Source organism: Carassius carassius, chromosome 18 (genome assembly GCF_963082965.1).
Source record: "Carassius carassius chromosome 18, fCarCar2.1, whole genome shotgun sequence".
In the NCBI taxonomy this organism is placed as follows: domain Eukaryota; kingdom Metazoa; phylum Chordata; class Actinopteri; order Cypriniformes; family Cyprinidae; genus Carassius; species Carassius carassius.
In genome coordinates, this window is record NC_081772.1 from 16,352,049 (window position 1) to 16,375,418 (window position 23,370).

Below are 23,370 nucleotides of genomic sequence, written 5' to 3' on the forward strand. Positions count from 1 at the left end.
CGTTATTCCAAGTCCAAGCTCAATCCACTCATTATTTCAGTTTCAAAAGTCCACTTGATGTCACGGTGACGGATGACAAATGCAACTGTGCACATGTACATTCTGACTCGAGTTAACTCGCATAATAACTTCGACTGTTTGCCCTTTTAAACTATAATAACGATTGCTCGATCAGTGCCATGGCCGCTGATGTTATTTATTTGCTATCATCTCTTGGCTCTCTGCTCTGCATTGAGTCTGAATCTGACCTCTAAAACTTTAAGATTAAACGGTTCATTTATATTATTATAAAAATGGGAGAAAATGTAAAGTGCGGTTTGGCGGTCAAACTGGTTGCCATAGAAACAAGACACGCGCTTGAGACTGCATATGTGTGTAGTTGGATCAACCTAAAATATTTGCAATTTGAGCGTCATAGAAAACATTCATGTGAGTGTTCACCTAAGATTTTGTTGCTGATTTGAAATATATTAAATGTGAGTGTGTCAAGTCTGCAAGCATTATTACCGTGCGTGCACTTGCATTAACTCTGAGTCTACAAGCTCTGCTTCTAACGGCAGAGAGAGAGAGACTCACACTTTTCTTTTCCTAATTTTACATGTTGCAAGTTACAAAAAACACAAGCAGTGTCTGATCACGGCCGGGTGTTCTAAGAGTCAAATGACTCCGATGGCATGGTATTACACACAATGTTAAACAGACCTGGGACCCAAAGTAATAGATTCGGACCTGGCTGATCATTTAAAATATAGAACCCGTGCGGGTCCCGGGTCGACGGGTCTCGGGTGGACTGTAAAAGACCTCTAGTGTACATGCTTGTGTATGCAGTTTTTTATGAAAATGTTGAAAGGGGGGTGGTGGTCTCATTGTCTGCAGAACATGATTGACAGGCTGTCTGCAAGGGGGAGCAGCTATTCAAATCTCTTCATCTACTCCCGTTTTTCCTTCTTACTTACCTCTGACAGGAGGGTGTGTGGAATCTGAACCCCAGCTTTGGGTTCACATTGTAAGAATCCCTGCCTGGCCCATGCCGTGAACATAGTCTTCTGTACTGTGTTTCTTAAAACATGAGGGGGAGACGTAGCCATTAGCTTGATAGTGACCACCACCCTCATGATTAATGAAGGGCTTTTCTCACAATCGTAGTGTTATTCAACACCTCTTTTGAAAGCTTCAGTCTATATCTCATTCAGGGGAGCACTCAATGGTTCCCCAGTGTTGTTCTCCACAATGCTGATTTTAAGAAACTATTTTAAGTGCAACCACATCGATGTGTGAAATCTGTGCTGGGCAGACAAACTTTGACCCCATCCCAAATGACACAATTGATGTGGACTGTCCTTGTGGTCAAGACTGTTGACTGTCGTGTTTGTCATTTTAAGTTTCTGAAGGGTGCGCCTTTTAAACCTTTTGTTAACTTTGTGGACTTCACAGCAGTGGTTGACCAATATTTCGCCAAGGATATACCGATATTTGGTATTTTTCAGAAAAACTTACTTCATGAAAAATATCGACATCGGCCGATACGTTTTTCTGCTTGGCCGATGTGGACTTTTATTTTGATGGCGCTGAGAGCAGCAGCGCCTGAGCACACGGTGCTCACATTCTCTCTCTTGTTCGCTGTCATAGTTATCAGTTCTGTCTAATACGGATAGAAGTCTGTTAATAATCAGAGCGGTTAAACAAAGGAATCAAATAAATTAATGTATACAGAAAGTATTAAACGATTGCTTTTATATTATTAGTTATAGAAAGGTGAAAGTTATAATACTTTCTCATTTGCAAGTACGCATTTATATAATTTAAACAAATCTTTGAATGACTAATGAACATTTAATTTCACAAACCTTGCAAACTTTGAGATCTGTGAGATCTTGTGAAGTGTGCATTTTTATCCAGCATGATCACGTGTTCTCTGCGTGACTGTCTGTCCCTGTTAATTAAATTATGCATTTATGCAATTATGCAACTTTATGCATTTGCCCTCACTGTGTGCTGTATGTGAAAAATGAGTGTTACCCTGGCTTTATTTGAAAAATATGATTCCCAATACACACAAACTTTGCCAAATACTGAGTACCCTGTTTGTTACAGTGTTTACTTTCTTTTTATTTATATTTTTATTAAACATTTATTTATTTGTGGAAAATACTTTGTCATCTAAAGTAAAAGTATGTTTATTTTACACTTTTTTTTATCCGTTGTCAAATGATAAAAAATGTCTTAAATATGAATAAAGAAAACAATTATATTGGCTTTATATCGGCTATTGGCCCCCTGCTTTCCAAGATATCGGCATCAGCTGTAAAAAAACAATATCGGTCGACCACTACTTGACTGTGGAATATTACTCAACAATCCTTGCATCAAAGTGTAGATTTGAAGGACAGTGAGGGCTGACATTGATATTCAGGACACTTCCATTATTTTACAGTTTTTAAGCTAGGTTTGAATTTTTTGTGTGTTATCAGTATTTATAGACCATAAAAGTTGGTTTTATCAACTAGGCTTCAAGGGTAGACTGTTAATAGACTGTAGACTGTTAGGTAATGTTGTCATCTGGGACACGTGCATTATTATTTTTCAGTTTCTATGGTGGGTTTGACCCCTTTTCGTTTCCTTTAAAATTTTGTCCTTGTATCAGTATTTATTGACCGTATAAGCTGGTTTCATCAACCAAGCATCACTGTTTGCTACTCAATAATATCAATACATGATAGCCTTTACTTAATGGCTTTTCACATCAGTATTGCTTTTCAGCAACAAATTGACTGGAAGTTATTCTTTTCAGTGACAGTTGGTGATATGTCGTGACATGAACAACATCAACCATTGATGATGCAATAAAGTTAAGCAGAGGATAACCATATGCAAATAAACAATAAATGCAATGGCTATCAGTGGGAATAAAATCAAGTCGGAAATGTGACTCAGTGACTCTTTGACCAATGTGATGTAATCAGCGTGAACACTTTCTAGTTGTAGAATTAAATTGTAAATGCTTCAGACAAGTAAAATATCATGCTTACAGCTATAAAACAGATCAACACATGGCTTGAACATAGTAAAAACAAAAAGCTACTACCCCGAAAGCCCTGTTGTCAGCATTCGGAGAGAAAATCTGATTTGGCAGTCACTCCCAGAACGGTCCAAGGGCACTATGTTATAATGAATTTTCACCCCAGAAATGCTCCTTTTGACTCTACATTCAACGAAGTCGTACAAAATCCAGGCAACCAGTATGAACTAACCACAGAGTTATTTAATTATTATTATTTTTTTTTAAAAGAGATGTAAATCATGGCAGATGCTGTTGGACTAGGGGTTGAACTTACAGTTTTCTGCTTTAAATGCCACTGTGGCACTGAGGCAGTTGTGACAGTGGTTTTTTATTTTAAAAACGTAAATGTTTACAGACATTGTTGGACACTTGGGATAGTAACTTGCACTGCAGCAATTTTGGCAGTGTATAGTTAATATTTATTTACTAGTGCTTTTTTATTTCATTTTATAAAAACAGAACTATAAATTGTTGCAGACGCTGTTTAAGGATTATAAGAGCTTATTCTGCTTTAACTGGACTTTCAGTGTAATCATTGAAAGCTTTTCTTGGTTTGTGATGTTTCCATAGCTCTTATCGTGCTTTATGAAACCAGCCCAAAAGAGGTATTTATTTCACTTGACTGTGCATGCTGCTGTTAACCTGCTAATTGAGGATCACTTATAATTACCTTTATTTTTTGCCTAATGGTTTGCCTGTTACTTGTAAAGCTATATAAAAGACTGACTCATTCTTTGTGGGTTAAATACACAACAAAGAACACAGCCAGATAGTTTTGTGAATTTTCTTTTTTTTTTCACAGAAAGTCCACCATACTGTATATTACAATAAAATATAATTGCTTGTATATGTTGATGCTTGTTATGTAGTTTAAAGTCTTTTTCTGTTTTGAATATACATATACATATATAACACAATAAAGTCTACATATATAATATAAAGTCTTCCCTAGCTAATCCGTGCATCACTCCAGCCAAGTCATCTGATTAAGTGCACTTAGTTTTTGCTGAGTAGAAGCTGAGAAGAGAAATGGAAAGATGGATGGAGAGAGAGAAAATAGAAGGCTGAAATGGTAGGACAGAACTGGCCTTGTTTTGTACAGGCCTTCCTTATGGGGTAAAGTCAATGCCACTATATCCTGACACATGGCTCTTATTCCTGTCTATTAACTTTTTCTTTCATATCTCTCTTATTTTGATAACCTGACTGACTGGAATGATGTTTATCTTCATTTCCAAACTAAGAAAATGTCAGTGCATCTCCACCCTTTGTCTGCAGGTGTATTGCATGGCTTTGTTTTGATAAAGATGACTTTGGAAAAAAACACGTTCAGAAATTCAGAAGTTCTTTTTTTTATTTTTTTTATTGATCGTACGTCATACAGGGGTAAAAATGATCGTACAAATGCAATAAATATCATACAGCTGACAACACTGGCTCTATCGAACGAAGCCCCGCCTTCGGTGATGATATTGTGGCAGGCCGCCAAAAATAAAACAATGTATGAGAAACACTGTATATTGAAATATCGGATGTGTGTTTAAAAATCATATCACTGTTGTTGAAAAAAAAATTATATTGCAATATATATTGATATTGAATTATTGTCCAGCCCTAAAGCTGAGTCACAATACATACAGCAGTATGTAATGAAATACGTAAACGGATACATACAGATAAGAGGCTAATGGCACACAAACAGCACATTCTATTCAGTGTATACATGCAATATAATGTGAATTAGAGAAGATAGTCAATGGCCACACCTGATAACCATTTTATAACTTCGATTCACTGTCAGTGCTGTTGTAGTTACTCACTACTTGCGCATGTGGTTTGAAAGTCTTTAGCATTGTGTTTTTCAAGGAAGATGGACTGTTTCTGTGACACAAAAGCAACAGAAGCAGTCAAATGGGTGTTGAATTCGAATTCATATTTGAACCTAATTACCATTAGTGCCCAGAGGACACAGGAAGAGTGACAAGAGGATGTGTGGTGAGGTGGCAGTAGGGTTGTGCAGAGCTCAGCTGGGAATGTGCAGAATGTGGCCTGTCAGGACAGGCCCACAGGGAAGATAAAATCTCAGCAGGGTCAGAGGTGAGTGAGTTGGAAGATTAATGCAGTCACTGTATTGATATGAACACCAGTGGGCTTACAGTAGCAGTCTACACTAAACTCCTTTGTATAAATCATTCAACAGTACCCCTCTCCCTTTTTATTGTAACAAATGAAAGGTCTTAGTAAACAAAAATGCTTAGTAACTGTGCTTTCTCCTCGTACATTTTTGCCACCGAAAATGTGCTTTTCGATGATGTATATGCATATATAATATATATTTGTAATGTTAGTAATCGAAGTACTTCTGAAATGCTTCTACTTCCTTCGAAGGACAGTGTTATCAAGAGTTAGGGAAGCTACTGTGAAACCGTACAGAGTGCAACAGTTGGGTTCTAGAGGTACTGTTAATTTTCGCCATTGGGTAACTGATTTTGAACAATAACTTCTAAATCTTTAAAGACAGACCTAATGTGAGCTACAAGATCAATGGCATATGCTTTTGTTGAAGCCACCAGCCTGCATTGTTTCAATTTATATAATCCTATTTAACAGCTGAATTCCTGCTTGATTCTGCAGAGAATTCTTCACCAATCAGAGAATCGGGATAAGGAAATTGCACAGAAATAACTTTGGTGCATGATGTTGAGTTAGTCTCCCTATGCTCTCAAAGTACTTAAATATTTGTGTATGATCAGCATAATGAAATCAATAGTTTAAGGGTTCTTCGTGCTTCATGGGATGTAGTTCTTGCTCTTGTCTTCTGCACTCTATTATATTAACATAGCTGTGCTTAGCTCTGTTGTTTGTGAAATAGACTGTGAATGAAAAAAAATGGTGATCCACCTTATGTGACAAAAGTAAATCTGTTACTGGAAAAGTTACCATTTTCGTTAGTATGACAGTAACACTATGCGCTTTTCAAAATAATCAAGTGGTAGTGTCACTACTTTTAGCTAGTTACCCCTCCTTCACTGCCTTCCTGTTTATCTTCTTTGGACTCATCTTTCTGGTTGTTCATTTGTTATGTTGTTGGAAACTTTAAACAATAGGGTTAATGTTTAAAGAATGTAGTCTCAAGATAATTCGATTTTTATCTTATTTCTTTTTGAGCTCTGAGTTTTAAGGTTATTAAATGAAACCATTACAGTCCGCTGACCATTTCTAATTCTCCCGGTAGTATTTTTTTTGAAGTCTTAAATGTGTCTCCTTAAACACTTAAGACTTTTTGTTCCTGCTCATGTGTCTTCCAGCTGAGCATACCTTGCACTTCTATGGAAATAACAAGGAAGTGATTTACGGTAAACTCTTGACCCCACTGCATTCCCTCTAATGTTGCAGGCACATAATGTACAGCCTTCGTCAGAGTGTTTTGGATCAGCATAAATTAAATATTGATTAATCTTAATCTGCCTGTAAAAGATTAAATGGCAACCCCTACGGCAGTCACGTGTCGGAGCGGGGTTTGTTTTTTGCTCTATGCAAAGCAGTCGGGTCACATGACCGCCTCTGTTGTGTCAGCTGAATAGGAAGAAAGATGTTAAGAGATTATATTGTGTGTCAACAAGTCACAAGTCATCCACATAGTTGGTTTCAGTTTAAAATATGGTTTGTTAAATGGCAATATGTGAATGCAGTAAAACTGTGAGTGAATTAAAATATCATGTTAACACTAAAAATAATCTCTTTTTTTCTGACAGAACATAATGGACATTTTTTGAGAGGTTGGTTTGCTAGCAATTCTCACCTCACTGCTACTTAATGATACAGATTTTAGATTTAGATCAAAATGTGGGCTCCTTATACAAACTTGTAAATAAACAGTGATGGAATCAAATATTATATTAGGATGTTTGAGTACAGGTTATAGCTTTAGGTTACATAACTGCATAGTCAAATGTTTTGCTGTTTAGTTCTGTGTTTACAGTAATCTGATATTTAAAAAAAGCACATAAGTTTCAACAAGTGATTGTTTCTGTCAGTTCTAATAATGGTTTGTGACTTTGCCAAGAAGTAATGTTGCATTAAACACTTCTTAACTGGTATTCTTTTCTTTTTTTCCAGTAAAACATCTAAATATAATATATATATATATAATGCACTCATATTCATGGCATATTCTCTGAAAATGAGCCTTATTATCATATACAGTACAAATGTTTATCAGTTGAATTGATTTTTTAATCAAAAGATATAGTTTTATTTAATTGATTTGTGACTGACTGACACTTGTTTTTGTGCTTGTGTCTGATGACGTGAGAATGTCAGACTTTGTAACAGTTGTTTATTCCACTTGTGAAAATGGAGGTAATTTGTATGTGCAATGCATGAATCTCTTACTGTTGCCGTTCCAGCCATAACTCCCTTTTTCTGGTCAGGGCCACTTGCAATGCAGCTCTCCAAACACCGCTTTGGAATAAACCACAGCACAGATTTCCAAAAACTGGGCAAGACATTGGAAAAAAACAAAACCCAAAGACAGGCCGGATTGGCCAAATCTGAAGCAAAGTCCAAAACCACCCCGTCCATGCTAACTTACAGTAAACACAGACCTTCAGAGTTTGGCACAGAGTGGAATTTCAAGAGGAATGTTGGATATTTTACAGATTTTGGAGGTTAAAAAAAAACTTAATCCAACAGAAAATCCTGTTTTCCAGTAAAAGTATAATTTTTTTCATAATATTAAAATAATTTGAATGAAAACCATTCAATGCAATGACATTTCATAACATTTATTTTATTTTTGTTTTCGAATTTCTTCAGTAATATCTTAAAAGCAACGAACAATCAAGCAAAAAATACACACAACCCTCTTTAGATTTAGAAAAGAAAAACGAGGTATGAAAATTTGTTTAATTAACATAACAATAATATTAATTCATATAAAAATGATATTAAGAAAACATCAGTTAAACAACTCCGGAATCAATTAAACAATCTTTTAACGCATGTTTAAATATTTTTACTGTTTAAAACTTTTTTTTTGTGTGAACCAACTATGTCAATTAGTGGCATTCCTCATAACAGAGACACTGATTACTCTCAAGTCAAAGTGTCTTGATGCTAACCTTGTGATCTAACGCTGTTAAAGGTGATTTTATTATCAGCTTGGAGTCAGCCAGAGTGAGTGTTGTTGGTGTGCCAGCAGCGGTGTAGCATTTCCTCACTGCAGGTTAAAGGAGTCCAGTATCACTGTACTGCAAGGCCACAGATCACTTTCACAGGCAGAGGTGGAAAGAGTACAAAAATATTCTACTCAAGTAAAAGTACCATTACATTAATGAAATTTTACTTAAGTACAAGTAAAAGTACCAGTCTAAAAAATCCACTCAAGTAAAAGTAAAAAGTAGCTCATTTAAAATTTACTCAGAGTAAAAATTACTTAGTTACATTTTAACAGTGGGAGGGAGTCAAAAATGGGACAGGCCAAGGGTATCAAACTCAGTTCCTGGAGGGCCACAGTCCTGCACAGTTTAGATATAACCCTAATTAAACACACCTGATCCAGCTAATCTAATCATTTAGGTTTATTTGAAAACTACATGATATGTGTGCTGGAGCAGGGTTAGAACTAAACTCTGCAGGGCTACGGCCCTCCAGGAACTGAGTTTGACACCCCTGGGATAGGTCTATTAATCTCAAACTAGTTGTTTTTAATTAAAGGAATCAGTTATTTAGAATAATAAAACATTTGGGCTGTTACCAGGCAAATCAGTATCAACAAACTCATCTTTTAATGCAGAGGAAATGCAGAAGCTTCATCGGACGTGACATTTAGATGTATTACACTGTTTAGTGCAGGACAAGAATGCATTTAACCTGCAGTTACAAATGCATGAATAATGTTTTGATATGCCAGACATAAAATGTTGAATACTCATTTGAAATTATAAAAACTTAATTATAAAAAATAAAAAATCAAAAGATACTTTAAATGTGAAATTAAAATGGCCAGTATGTGTTAGCAAGTCACTGTTAATAAGTGAGTCATTGTGATTGAACCGAATCATTTAAACGGTTGATTCATTCAGAAACGAAACACTGTCATGTTGCTCAGAGATGCAAAATTTTGCTTTGGTGGCTGTGTTTGGAATAAATTTTTGTTGTAGAAATAGAGCAAAAACAATGGCAATATGGTGTCTAAAACACAAGTCTCTTAGTTTACTGTCCTGTTGTAAAAAAAAAAAAAAAAAAAAAAAAAAAAATATATATATATATCAGTGGCGGCTGCTGGTCTTTCAAAGAGGGGAAGCTCATTTTCGGCCTACATTATAACCCTCTGATGGTCTTCATTTGTAATGACACTCGGGGTCTTTTTGACCCCAGACAATACCATTTCATTTTGTAATAGTAAAATATTTAAATTTTTTACAAATATAATTTTACTCTGTTCATTTATGTTTTTACTAAACTTTGTACAGTTTTTGGAGGATTTAAATCTTTTACATTTCTATAAATAAATAAATATTTATTTAAATAGGCTTTTTTTTTTTACAAAAAAAGAAAAAAGCATTTCAGGTAAAATTCACTTCATAAAAGACCCAGATTTCTAACTTTCATACATGGGGATACCATGGATAATTTTATAAGGTTTAATGTAAGATTTTTGCCCATTTTTGGGGAAATTCAGTTTAAAAATTGTAATAAATCACTTTAACCACTAGATGGCTATAGTGTGTGTGTGTGTGTGTGTGCGCGCGCGCACATTTTCAATCTGTCTTAGTTACCAATTTACTTTTGTGGTGGTTCTGCATTTTACAAATATCAAGAAATATTGCCGCAGTTTGTCTTTCGAATACACTTGAGAAATCCGCGATCATGGGACTGAGCGTGAAACAGCTTCGCCGACTTCTTATGGTGCAGACCGCTGTCAGTCAAAAGGAGATCGACAGATCCTCCAATCATCACGCGGAAGCCCAGTCTTCATTCACCTCCAGAGACGCTGAGCGTCCGTGGGCGGGACATAATCGCAGCATTTATCCAATGACCGTCTAGCTTCGGAGCACTGAAAAAAACTGTTCAAAGCAGCCCCATCGAAGTCAATGGACGCTCGGCTTCAACAGGGAAATGCACTGTGACGCTACGGGAATGTATGAGAAGAAAATCGAGTCAGCCGACATGTAGCTGATTAACACAATACATAATACACAATAGTACATATTTGACCGTTGGGTTTTTTTTTTTTACATTAGAGGGGAAGCTGAGCTTCCCTTGCAGTCTTAAAGAAATCCCCACTGATCTATATATATATATATATATATATATATATATATATGTGTGTGTGTGTGTGTGTGTGTGTGATTATGATTTTTAGAGGAAAAGACAGCATTCTTTGTGTGATTTTGATTCTAAATGATTTTGATTGATTTCATTCTAAATGCATTTCAACAGACTGAATCACACAGTGAAAGAACACTCTAAATGCGCGCGTACATCATTAAAACAACAATTATGATATTATCGCAGACAATATATATCGCACACTCCGCACCAGTCTTTTTGGCTAATTTGTGCAAAACCTCTTGCTAAAATGTCAAAGCATCATTTTAACCACCAATGCAATGACGCAATTATTTAGCTCACCTCTATATGCTTACGTGGGGTTGATGTCTTGTCGAGATTTTATAAACTGCTAGTTTGGTCTCCCTAGGCAAGCACAGCATACACAGCATAATAGAGCATACATATGGCCAGGGGTTCACTTCATTTCCTTGAGTTCAACTTCAGAATATGACGGGGTTTCGTTTTCAGCGGTGTCTGCACCACTAACGCCTGTTTTGTCCGTCTGCATCTGTCTTGTGATTTTAGCGCCAGTTTGCCCTCCTGCCCATTATTTACTGACTTTTTTTTTTACTCAGTAATTAATGTGTTTTAAAATGTAGCGAAGTACAATACTTCAAACAAAATATACTTAAGTAAAAGTAAAATTACAGATTAAAAAAAATACTTAAAAAAGTAGAAGTACACAAAAAAGCTACTCAATTACAGTAACGCGAGTAAATGTAATTCGTTACTTTCCACCTCTGTTCACAGGGCACGTGTTTTGATGTTCACCACAGTAGAGAAGTAATGCGTGGTGGCTCGTGATCTTTGGTGGACTGTGGGATGATCTCAGAGTTCACCCAACCAGATCTCTCCTGCCGCTATGCAGGATGTCAATAAGTGCAACCAGACGCTGACTGCTGGGTGAGGCAAGTAACGACTCAGCTGGATTATTAATATCTTGATGATGTTGATTTGGGTTGGTGAGATTGAAAGAAGTCTCTTGTGCTCACCAAGGCTGCTTTGGTTGTTATCCTAAGGATGAAACATTCTACGTACAAAGCTTGTTTGAAGTCTACAGTTGCAGTCAGGATTAGGCTGACTCTAATTTCAGGGAGGGGCAGCTGGGAATTCCAGTGTGGCAATGGATTTGTGGAGGGGCGTTACATTCAGCTGTACTCCAGCTGTGCCAATATTGGTGAACGACAGGCTGTGAAGGGGCATCGGTGCCAGACTCACCCACTCAAGAGGAGACTTGGCTAGGAATGTCTACATATCCACCTACATTATTTGAAAACACTTTCTCTCATACACTTTGTTTTTTTTCTCTTAAGTTCCACATTCTTTATTTTTTCCTAGAATAATCCTCAATCTTCTTCTGTCAGGGTTTTATCTGGAAGTCTTGGACATTTTCCCACAGTATGTTTCTTAGTGACCTCAGGGCAGCCATCTGTGATCAGAATCATATACTGTGGCCCACAGGGCAAACGGTTCCCCACTTTATCAGCGCTGAAATGCCTCACAGGTGTTTGCTCACACCTGCATGTCTGTACGTCTCTCTAAGGCAGAGAATCTGGCTGGTTTTGTAGATTCAGTGACCGTGGTGTTCATTGCTCTGAGTCTGACCATGTGTTATTTGTTTGTGGTTCCACACCCAAATGCAAAGCTGTAAAGACAGCTGATGCACCTTCTGCTGCAGGGCTTGAGTGGCATATGTTTCTACACAGCGAAATTTGTTATACATTCTTACACCAGTTGTTTATTTTGGGAAAGTGTGTCAAACATAAGAGGCTACTCTTGGATTATTGTGGTTATTATATGGCAATAGGGTCAGTATGGTTCGATTTATTAATTTATTCAAAAACACAAAAATGTAACTCGTACATAAAATGGCTTGAATGCACCTTTTCTTTGAAGAGCATGTTTATCTGTTGTGAATTAATATACATTTTATTTTATGGTGGCAGAAAGTCAAAAATGTCAGGCTGATGCAACATTAATAGGGAAAGAAAACTAATTGAAAAATAAAATTTTACGATGTAAAAAGAAAACCTAAATTAAATATTTTTGGCTTTGTTCATTTATATTTATAGACAACAATTGTAACAATTTAATATATTATAATAATTATAATAAAAAAATTTGTAAGTTTTATGAAACAATACAAAAATTACATAAATTACATAAAATTATAAAGATATTGGCAGGCGTTTTATTTTTTATTATTTAATTTATTGTAAACACATTTATTGTGACTTATTTGTCATTGATCCAATCAAGTGACTTAACTTGCGGTCTTTGTCTTCTTAATTGTCATGTTTGGATCTTAAAAAAGGCTTTTTATTTTTGTTTGTGGTCACTGGAACCCAGATTTTCTTTCTATTGTCCTAAATATAGATGTGGCCCGACACATGAGGATGCAAGCTGTGTTCATTTGCACAGCCTCTGTAATGCTATGTAGGAAGAGATGCATTGTGGTCCATAGTCACTCCTGTGATGTGGTTAGTTGGAATGAGCCAATCTGATGATTACATGCACGTTATGTGACTTCTTGTGGTGTTGCCTAGGCCTAGTAGAGTTGTACTGGGTTGACGTCTTGATTTAGAGCTTTAGATGAAGCAGAACTGTTAGATCCTCAGGTTGTTGCCTGGACTTTATCAAGGCTGATGAAAGTCTTTATCCTGTGAAATGACGTCATGTCTTGACAAAAGTTTCTCTTTATGTTTTCTCACAGGTCTGAGTGACCCAAGCGTAGCTCTCAGCTGGGGGAGGACCACCACTCTCTCATTCCCATCATCCCTTGAGCCCCCACTCCGAAGCAGCCATGGCACCACGGAAACGCGGAGGTGGAGGCCATGGCATGTCCTTCTTCTTTTGCTGCTTTCAGAGCAGTGACCACCCAGAGATCACCTACCGTCTGCGGGAGGACTTTGCTCTGCAGGCCATGGAGCCCGCACTGCCCCTCCCCAGCTATGACGAGCTGGACGCCATGTTCTCAGAGCTGGTGGTAGGTGCCAACGCTTAACATTTCTGTACAGTTTTATGTCTATTATTTTTTAAATGTAATTGATTGTGGAAGCAGTGAAACCTTTTATTTTCATTTATTTGTAATAGAAATCTTTGGTAACATTATGAATGTGTTTGCTGTCATTTTTAGGCAAATTTAATGCCGTGTTGCTGAATACAAATAATATTTTATTTTGTTAAAAAAGTCTTCTTGACCTCACACATTATTTTATTCTATTTTATTTTAATAGCTCTGGTTATCACCACACTAATATTTTGATTTGTTGATTACAGAGTTAATTAATGAACCAAACCATAATTACCATATACTCAAACCCTCCTTGTTTGCGCTCTGATTAAGTGTAATTAAAGAGCTGTAATTGATCCATCAAATGTGTTGTCTTTAATCCTTGCTTGAATAGAAATTGCAGCAGAGGCGTGCTGCAGTCTCTGCCTCTCTCTCTCGTTTACTCCTTCATCTCTGCCAGCTTCCACTTTGCACATCAATGGGTCCCATTGAGTGGCCTTGTGTGTTAGACTGCACTGCAGAGCAATTGCTTGTTTTTGGTCTGACATGCTCTTAACCTCTCTTTCCCTGTACTTGGGTCTGAATTGACTTACAGCACAAAGCAGCAGCAGTTGCTCTCTTTCACAGCCCTCACAGAAAGATTTCATGCTCTCAGCACATGCCGTTCTAGCAAATTATGTTGAGTTTGTAAACGAGTGTTGCGTAACCGGCAACCTGCCTGCTTATTCACACATTGTTTTTCAAGAAAAGTTATATTCTCATTTTGTAGAAGATACCTGGGTAATTATTTGAAAAACTGTAGCTGACATTTATTGTGTTTATTTGGAGGTTATTATGCAAATGTAGCTTAATGTCAGAGTTTGTCGCAGTCTTTTTACAAATTTATCATATTCAGCACACTGAGCACATTAGAATTACAAAAATATGCTCCGAACAAAGGGGCTTTTCAGGATTAAATGAAAACAATGAGGTACATAAAGGGAGTTTCCATGTGATTTAGCCATGATGTCTTTTTTCATAGAATTAGAATTATTTGTGTGTTACGACTGGCCCCAGGTATGACATTTGAGAATCAACCAAAAATGATTGCATTATAATCCTTTTATGGCATAGATTTAAAGGGATGGTTCACCCAAAAAATTAAATTCTGTCATTATTTACTCACCCTAATTTTTTTCCAAACCTGCATAACTAAGAAAAAAAATTGTAGATAAAAAATGTAGGCTACTGGTTGCTCTTTATTATACAATTACAATACATGTAGGCATAGAAGGACCATAAAAATATCACAAAAGTTGTTAACATGACTTATGCATTATGTTACCAGTAGGGATGTAACGATTCGCTCAACTCACGATTCGATTAACGATTTTGATTTCACAATGCGATTTTCTCACTTTTTTTCTTTTTACAAAATGGTATTGTTTACATACAGTAAATGAAAAGGTGTAATTTTATAAGGCTATTGCTGCATTTTTCTTTGTGAAACTGAAATATAACAAAACTAAATAAAAATTTTAAAACAAACCCCAAATCAAACAAGTAGTGACGTGACATACAGTTGTGTAAGTTACACAAATAAAATAAATACAGTATCTTAATATGAACAAACTAAGGCTTTGTCTGTGCTCTTTCCATTTAAAATTAGAGGCCACCACTGGTCTTAATCATGATCCAAACAAAGATGCAGCATACATGCAGCATGAGTAGTTTTTACTCTAAATTAGACTGTATAATTTGGAAATTTGAAGCAAAAACAGAATGGTCTGACTTTCATTTTGTGAATCTGTACTACATAAAACGTATATGAACTAAACAGCAGATGAGCTGAATGAGACGCAGATTCACTCAGCAATGATACAGTGTTTCCTGTTTACCACTGTAAACAAAGCAGAGCTGCGCTTATAAACACTACTTTACACTACTTTACACTTTTTTTTCTTATGCATTGTTGAGAGGCAAGATGAAAAGAAAATACCACGTAAACTTTTCTAAAGATAGTCAGTTCCCCTCAGAGATACATTCATATAAACTCCTGCTCCAATTGTCAGGATCCTGCCCTGACAGTCCTGTCCATCTTGTCTCTGTACCATGTTTCTTTGTTTGTTTTGTGTCTAAGCACATGGTTCTGTCTTTGTTCGTGTCTGCCACGTGCTCCCCTTGTCCCACCCCCTTGTTACCCCTGGTCATGCCCCCTTGTTTAGCCCTTGTCTGCTTGATCGTTTTCACCTGATCCTCATGTGTACTGCTCTATATATCGGGTTCTCTTTCCTTGTGTCTCTGCTGGTTCGTTTTTGGTGTTTACCTGCTTCTTGGGCCAGAATTTATCCTTTTGATCTTGCTCAAGTTGTTTTTGATCTCTTGTCTAGTTAGTCTATATCCTTGGTTCCTTTTTGGGCTTTTTTAGTTTTATCTAGTTCTTGTTTTTTGATTGTGCACATCCTAATCTAGTTTTTGTTTTTCTCTTTTTGGTTTAGGGTTTCATTTACTCAGTTTGAGAGTGCAGTTCCTTTTTGGATCCTGGCTTTTTGTTTTAAACTGGTTGATTTCTTTGGATAGTTTTGGTTATTTTGCCTTTTGTTCACTCTTTGTTTTCTATTGTCTGTGTGTCATTTTGAGTCTAGTCTTGTTTTGTGTATTGTCCTGTCTTGCCCCCACTCAGATTTCCTGGCCACTGAACCCCACTGCCTGGAAGCAGCTCAACTCTCTCACGTGTCAAGTCTCGTGAGTCTCTACCTGGCGACTAGACTGGTGACATTTGAGTTTCTCTTGAAGCTACGGGTTTCCTGTGTCTGCCTGGCCCTTCCTCTGGAGCTGCCTCCTCTGTGCTCAAGCCCGTGGTCATTTTGGACTCTCTCTGTGGTCATCCCTCCTGCCCTTATTGTCTGCCCTGCCCATCTGTTCGATCCGTTTCACTGCAAATTCCCCCAGCTGTTCCAGTCTATGTTTTGTTAATAAAATACCCTTGACTGCTCATTCTGCATTTGGGTCCCATTTCTTGCAGATCCCTGACAGAACGAACCAGCCAACTCAGGACCCAGCAATGAGCATCCGTATTGTTCCTCCCAGTACCGCTAAGGGGAGACTGGTACTCCAACAGGCAGTGCCATCGCTCTGCCAGCAGGGGCGGGAGGTTGTTTCATTTGCCCAGTTTTTCTGGACCATGGCAAGGGGCTTGGAGTATCCGGACTCCACTCTAAAGGAGGCTTTTAATCTCTGCTTGGATGATCCCCTACCACAATGGGAGATGGAGCAACTAAGAGGCATAGATTATTGGACATTTTCTAAGTATTTGCACCATCGTAAGGACTGGCAGATTCTTACACCCCCAGAGTCAGCCTGCAGGGACCATGCCACCTTCCCTCCCATGCCGAGTCAAATTCAAGACCCTATTCCATCTCCTACGTTGAAGCGTAGACTGAGGAGGAAGAGAGCTGCCCAGAACGCTGCATCAGTAGCAGAGCCAGTTAGATCTGCCCTTGCCACGCCAGAGCCGGTCGTGCCCACACCAGAGCCGGTCATGCCCACGCCAGTCAGTCCGGAGTTGATTCAAAGTGTTGAAGTCACCCCAGAAGCTGAAAGTCATGCACATTTGAGCCCTCAAAGATGTAAGATGAGGAGGGCACCCATTGTGCAGCCAAACACTCTTCTTTCAGAGGTCCCAAGCACACTGCGCCAAGAGGACCAGTGTCAGGAGAGTTCTAACACATTGGTCCAGGAGGACCAGACTCAGTTGGTCATGTATTCAGTGGGTCCAGAGGTATACAGTCTGGAACCAATCCCCAAGTCTGTCCAGTCTTTCCAGAGCCAGATTGCAGAGACCAGCCTGCTCTCTTACCCTCACCGAGTCAAGTCCCAGATCATCTTCTGACTCCAAGGAAGTATAGGGCAAGAAGGAAGGGCGACGTCCAGAATGCTGCATCTGTCTCAGAGTCAGTCAAGTCTGCTCCAGTCATTCCAGAGCGAATTCAGTCCGCCCCAGATATTCAAGAGCCAATCAAGTCAGATCCTGCTATTTCAAAGCTAGTAAAGAAGGGGCCCTTCATCCCAGAGGTGGCCAAGTCAGCAACCAAGATTAAGGAGGTTAAGTTAAATGCAGTCAATTCAGAGGCAGCCGATAACACACTGCTGTGCCCCCAGAAGCTGAATCAAATGAGGGCCTGTGTTGTGCAGTTCGACATTCCCTCCCAGGAGGTCGCTAGTCCTCTGGTCCAGGAGGGCCTAAGCCATGAGACCCCAAGTCCAGAGGTCCAGGATTTCTCATGTCAGGATGCCCTACCTCCAGTGGTCTTGGAAGACCAGTTTCAGAATGTCCCTAGTCCTGTTATCCAGGTGGATCCTAGTCAGGTGGTCCAATATCCAGTGGTCTCAGAAGTATGTAACCTGGTGGAACCACACCCTCAGATGCCCACTTCACCAGTTGTCTCTCCCCTAGAGAAGGAATCTGTGACTGTCTATGTAACTTCACCTGAACCCCCAGTTAATTATGTCATGCCCAAGAAGGGCAATCATATAAGTCATGTCATGTTCCCAGAGCTTGCTGTTGAGATGGCACCCCCTGAGCCCGTGTCCGCTCCAACCTCTGAGCCCATTCCAGTGTCTGTGCCAGTCCCAGAGTCTGTGCCGGTCCAGGAGCCTCTAGAGTCCAACTCTGCAGCCCCGGAGGGCACGTCAGAGTCAAGCCCAGTGCCTGCCCTTACTGCCCAGGAGGGCATGCCAGAGTCCAGCCCAATGGCTGTCTCCGAAGCCCTGGAGAGTGCTTCCAAGTCCGTATCGGAATCCATTCTTGCATCTCCGGAACCATTTTCCCAAGGATGCACCCTCTCTGCCCATGTGGCCATGGCACCTGAGTTTGTCCCAAGGCCCTTCACGCAGCAAGAGTTGGCCCCAGAGGCCATAAGGGCTACTTCCAAAGTTCCTTCAGTAAAACAAGTCCACCTCCCTAGAAGGACCACCAACAAGATCCCTATCCCACCCACCCTATTAGCTAGTCCTTTTGGATCCCATACACCAGAACCTCCCTGGTCCACCTCAAACTATTCCCCAGGATTATTTTCCTCCCTCCCAGTCCCACCCCTTAGGTTTCATGGCTATCCTGGAGTTCCAAGCTTTGTTCCCAAACCACCCCCCCAGTTGGTACCTCCCTGTACTGTTTTGCCCAGTGTGGACGCCTGGGGGCGTCCATTGGGGGGAGGGTACTGTCAGGATCCTGCCCTGACAGTCCTGTCCATCTTGTCTCTGTACCATGTTTCTTTGTTTGTTTTGTGTCTAAGCACATGGTTCTGTCTTTGTTCGTGTCTGCCACGTGCTCCCCTTGTCCCACCCCCTTGTTACCCCTGGTCATGCCCCCTTGTTTAGCCCTTGTCTGCTTGATCGTTTTCACCTGATCCTCATGTGTACTGCTCTATATATCGGGTTCTCTTTCCTTGTGTCTCTGCTGGTTCGTTTTTGGTGTTTACCTGCTTCTTGGGCCAGAATTTATCCTTTTGATCTTGCTCAAGTTGTTTTTGATCTCTTGTCTAGTTAGTCTATATCCTTGGTTCCTTTTTGGGCTTTTTTAGTTTTATCTAGTTCTTGTTTTTTGATTGTGCACATCCTAATCTAGTTTTTGTTTTTCTCTTTTTGGTTTAGGGTTTCATTTACTCAGTTTGAGAGTGCAGTTCCTTTTTGGATCCTGGCTTTTTGTTTTAAACTGGTTGATTTCTTTGGATAGTTTTGGTTATTTTGCCTTTTGTTCACTCTTTGTTTTCTATTGTCTGTGTGTCATTTTGAGTCTAGTCTTGTTTTGTGTATTGTCCTGTCTTGCCCCCACTCAGATTTCCTGGCCACTGAACCCCACTGCCTGGAAGCAGCTCAACTCTCTCACGTGTCAAGTCTCGTGAGTCTCTACCTGGCGACTAGACTGGTGACATTTGAGTTTCTCTTGAAGCTACGGGTTTCCTGTGTCTGCCTGGCCCTTCCTCTGGAGCTGCCTCCTCTGTGCTCAAGCCCGTGGTCATTTTGGACTCTCTCTGTGGTCATCCCTCCTGCCCTTATTGTCTGCCCTGCCCATCTGTTCGATCTGTTTCACTGCAAATTCCCCCAGCTGTTCCAGTCTATGTTTTGTTAATAAAATACCCTTGACTGCTCATTCTGCATTTGGGTCCCATTTCTTGCAGATCCCTGACACCAATTGTATAGTGATTTGTTTGGCTTCTCAATCGATTTGAATCGTCACATATTTGAATCGATTTTCAAGTTGAATTCCCTAAGCAGATCAGTCCATTTGATTCATTCATATATTGGACAATGCTGTTTCTCTCATGACCACACCAAAGAGAGCTAGGATGTCATAATTTTACTTGAATAATAACTCAAATTTCTGTATATGTCTCTCACAAAGCTATCATATAACTTCAGAAGACTTACAAAATGTTGCACACCACATTTTCAGTGTTTTGTGTCCTTTTTAAGTGTAGAAAACTCTTATTAGCTATGTTTCCATCGAAATTTGTGAATTTAAACATCAGCGCATTGCATAAAACATTTTTAAAAAATCCTTCCCATCTTGTGTTCAATAAAACAAAATAATTGCTTCCTGGGAAACTGACACAAATGAGAATTAATACAAATGAGACTTTGCGCAACCAGGAAAGCCTAAGTAGCTTGTAGCTAACAATAACAAATGCTGTCATATTATCTTGCATTTGTACACAAACATTTTTTAAGCACATTTTAAGATTTTATGCACATCTTTGCATTTCCATTCAGCTTTTTTATGTGATATTCCAAAATGCTTATAAAAGAATATGGATGGTAACAGCTATAAAAATTGCATGGAATTACGGATTGGATGCTATTGAGCTAGCCGGACACTACACGCTCCGGGCAGATAGGTCAGCAGATGACTCAGGCAAGACCAGAGGCGGCAGATTGTGCATTTATGTTAACAAAGCTTGGTGTACGAACTCTGTCATTGTTGGAAGACACTGCTCAGCCAACCTAGAGTTTCTCATGGTTAAGTATAGACATTTTTATCTGCCACGGGAGTTCACTTCCACCATTATAACTGCAGCTTATATTCCACTAGATGCTAATGCCAAGCTTGCTATGAACGAACTGCATAAGGCCACTAGTAAACATTAGACTGCTCACCCAGAGGCTGCTTGCTTAAAGACAATGCTCCCCAAATTACATCATCATGTTTCCTGCCACACTAGAGGAGACTAAACTTTGGATCATGTTTACACAAACATTGATGGAGCTTACATCGCGACCCCCCTCCCCCACCAGGGACAGTCTGATCACCTTTCTTTGTTTCTCAGCCCTAAGTATTCACCCCACATCAACCGTGTGAAGCCATCAGTGAGGACCATCAAAGTGTGGCAAACCGGAGCATACTCTTTACTTCAGGAGTAAACCGCACATTCTTCCAAATTTCTCCTTTTGTGTCCTACAGAACCAAAAAGTTTGGAGCAAAATAAGGGTGAATAAATAATGAGATTTTCAGGTGAAATATAACTTTAACATCCGTATAAAGCATGAAGGCATAGTTAATGCTGTATTCTTCTTCAATAAACTACTATAGAGTAAACACTTCAACTATTTCCATTGATGTCATTTGAGGTATCCAACTGTATTATCCATTAGAGTACAAGTCTTATTTAATCAAGAGTTGATTTGACAGCTCCATCCATTACTGTACAGACTACAATAGAGAGTTTATGTTCTACAGTGGACGTTTTCCTCATGAGTGCTGAAAGGTTTGCTGTAGTGTTGTAGAGCAATGATAGATTGATGCACATAGCCTAGACTTTAATGTTTGCTCTGCAGCTAAATGCTGGAGCTTGATGTGGCATGTTGGGTTCAGATAAGGCAAGGTGTGGTTTTCTGCATGAATGGAACATCCTGGTTGTAGTCTGGCTGTCCTTGACTGTAACAAAACACTGTACACGTTTGTTCTGTATGCGTATATGCCAGAGATGTCTAGACTTACTGCTGACTGTGCAGCTTGTTTCCGCTAAAGGCTGGGGGATTCACAGGAAGATAAGGGATGGAAGAGACACCAGGCCGGATAAGAGGAACAGCAGCTTTTCCCTGTGGAGCATCAGGGACATCACTGTCACCAAGAACTGCCAGACAGATCGTCGTGTAGTGCTACATGCAGGGATTTACAGTTTCAAACATTTCAGAAAAATCTTACAGACCCCCCCCCCCCCCCCCCCCCCTCAGCATTTTATATAAATTAATAGAGTGGAAATAGGAGGCTATGGGAAAAATCTTGCAGTGTCTCTGGAGGACAACAGAGAGCTTTGTAAAGGAACATTTAGAAAGGGAACACCACCCTCATGTCACAAAATATTCTTTCTGATTGTACACTGATTTAGTTGCTTGCTTAAGTGAATGTGTTTCTCTCCCATATACATTGTAATATGAATATTTTCAATTGTGTATGTGTACAAGTGGGAATTCACAATTGAATCATCAGTTTGCATGGGACTCCCATGTCGAGAGCAGCTAACAAACAAACCAGTTCTTTCTTTGTGGAAACCCACACCCACTTTGAGGACGAACCACAACACAGTGATTGTTGAGGTGAACTGCTGTTATAAGGACAAAACAAAAGGAAATTACAATTGGCTAAAGTTTATATGTAGGCCTTTCGTTGCCAAAGCCATTGATTGTTCAGTCATCAGTCGTTCAGTGTTTACAGATGGTTTTGGGCAGAATTCCCTGCTAGCTGTAATACATTTGAATTGAATTTGAGGCACTCCACAGAATGCTGAATTGGTCAGAAAGAGGAAATTTACTGATTTCAACATAATCACAGAGTTTTAATAGAAATATTTAACGCACACTAAAAAGATAAAAGGCATTAAAACGACACTTACAAAAGTTGCAGTGCAAATCACCACTAACTCAGTCTGCTGTCACAGACATTTTGTTCTCTTTCTGTCGATTTCCTCTGTGTCCTCTCTGCTGATTGGTGGAAGCACTTGTGAGTAAAGAGAAAGCTGCAAAAAAACATTCTGTGGTTTCCTTATGCTGTTATCAAAGGTTTGTGGCTGGATATTGACCCGCCTCTAAGGATTTACGCTTTTTTTTTTTTCCATATCCAGGTTCTAAAATCTCTCTTTTTTTCCTTATCATTTCAGGATGAGCTGGACCTCACAGAGAAGCACAGAGAGGCCATGTTTGCCTTACCAGCAGAAAAGAAATGGCAGATATACTGCAGCAAGAAGAAGGTTAGAGCTCTCCAACATTAGGTCATTGTGTGTGTGTGTGTGGGGGGGGGGGGGGGGGTTGGTAGGGTGGGTGGGTTTATGGATGGATGGGATTTTTACCCTCTCATCCTCGGTCGAAGGTTCTGTGCGCCAGATTACACTGTCATCCTGTCAGAATGGTGTTTAAACATCTCGTATATCAAGGTATTTAACAAAGTGCCTCTCCGTCTGAAAGAAACAGGATTCTGAGTTAATGCATCTTATCTCCACTTTCTCTGATTTAAAAATAGCTAATCTATTAAATGTTTCCATTAATCTTTTCATTGTCAGTTAAGTTTCAGCAGAGATTTTGGATAAGTGGACATGTTGGACTTCTTAAACACAAAATAAAGAGACTTTCTCTGGCATTATGTTCTTAAAAGATGATTTCAAACCAAAGTGACCTACAGTAAAAAAATATTGTATGCTGATCTTCAGGATACCCTGTTTGTGTTTACATCAAAGACAAGACATAGTGACTTTTAGAGGGCTCTCAAGATGACTTACAGTGAAATTATTATAAATAAGACAAAACGTAAAACAACTATAAAACAAGACATTTCATATTTTAATTCCCACTGTATTGAAAACCCTGGATAATATGAGGTAACTTAATTTCAAAAGTGTGATTTATAGACCTGGAAAAATCATGTCAATTAATAAAGTCTTAGAAATTGAGAGGAAAACATACTTTTAAAAGTCCTTATGCCTAATCC

The 23,370-nt window shown here is 39.0% G+C and overlaps 1 protein-coding gene across 3 annotated transcripts in view; it reads left to right on the top strand.

Moving 5' to 3' along the window:
• LOC132092544 (disheveled-associated activator of morphogenesis 1-like) overlaps window positions 1-23,370 on the top strand; it is a 76,312-nt gene that overhangs the window by 24,679 nt on the left and 28,263 nt on the right. For all 3 annotated transcript variants that reach the window (XM_059498824.1, XM_059498826.1, XM_059498825.1), the window contains exons 2-3: window positions 13,113-13,385; window positions 22,547-22,636. In XM_059498824.1, coding sequence (XP_059354807.1) covers window positions 13,203-13,385; window positions 22,547-22,636 — 273 coding nt within the window. In that variant the 5' untranslated portion in view covers window positions 13,113-13,202. The remainder of the gene's footprint in view (window positions 1-13,112; window positions 13,386-22,546; window positions 22,637-23,370) is intronic.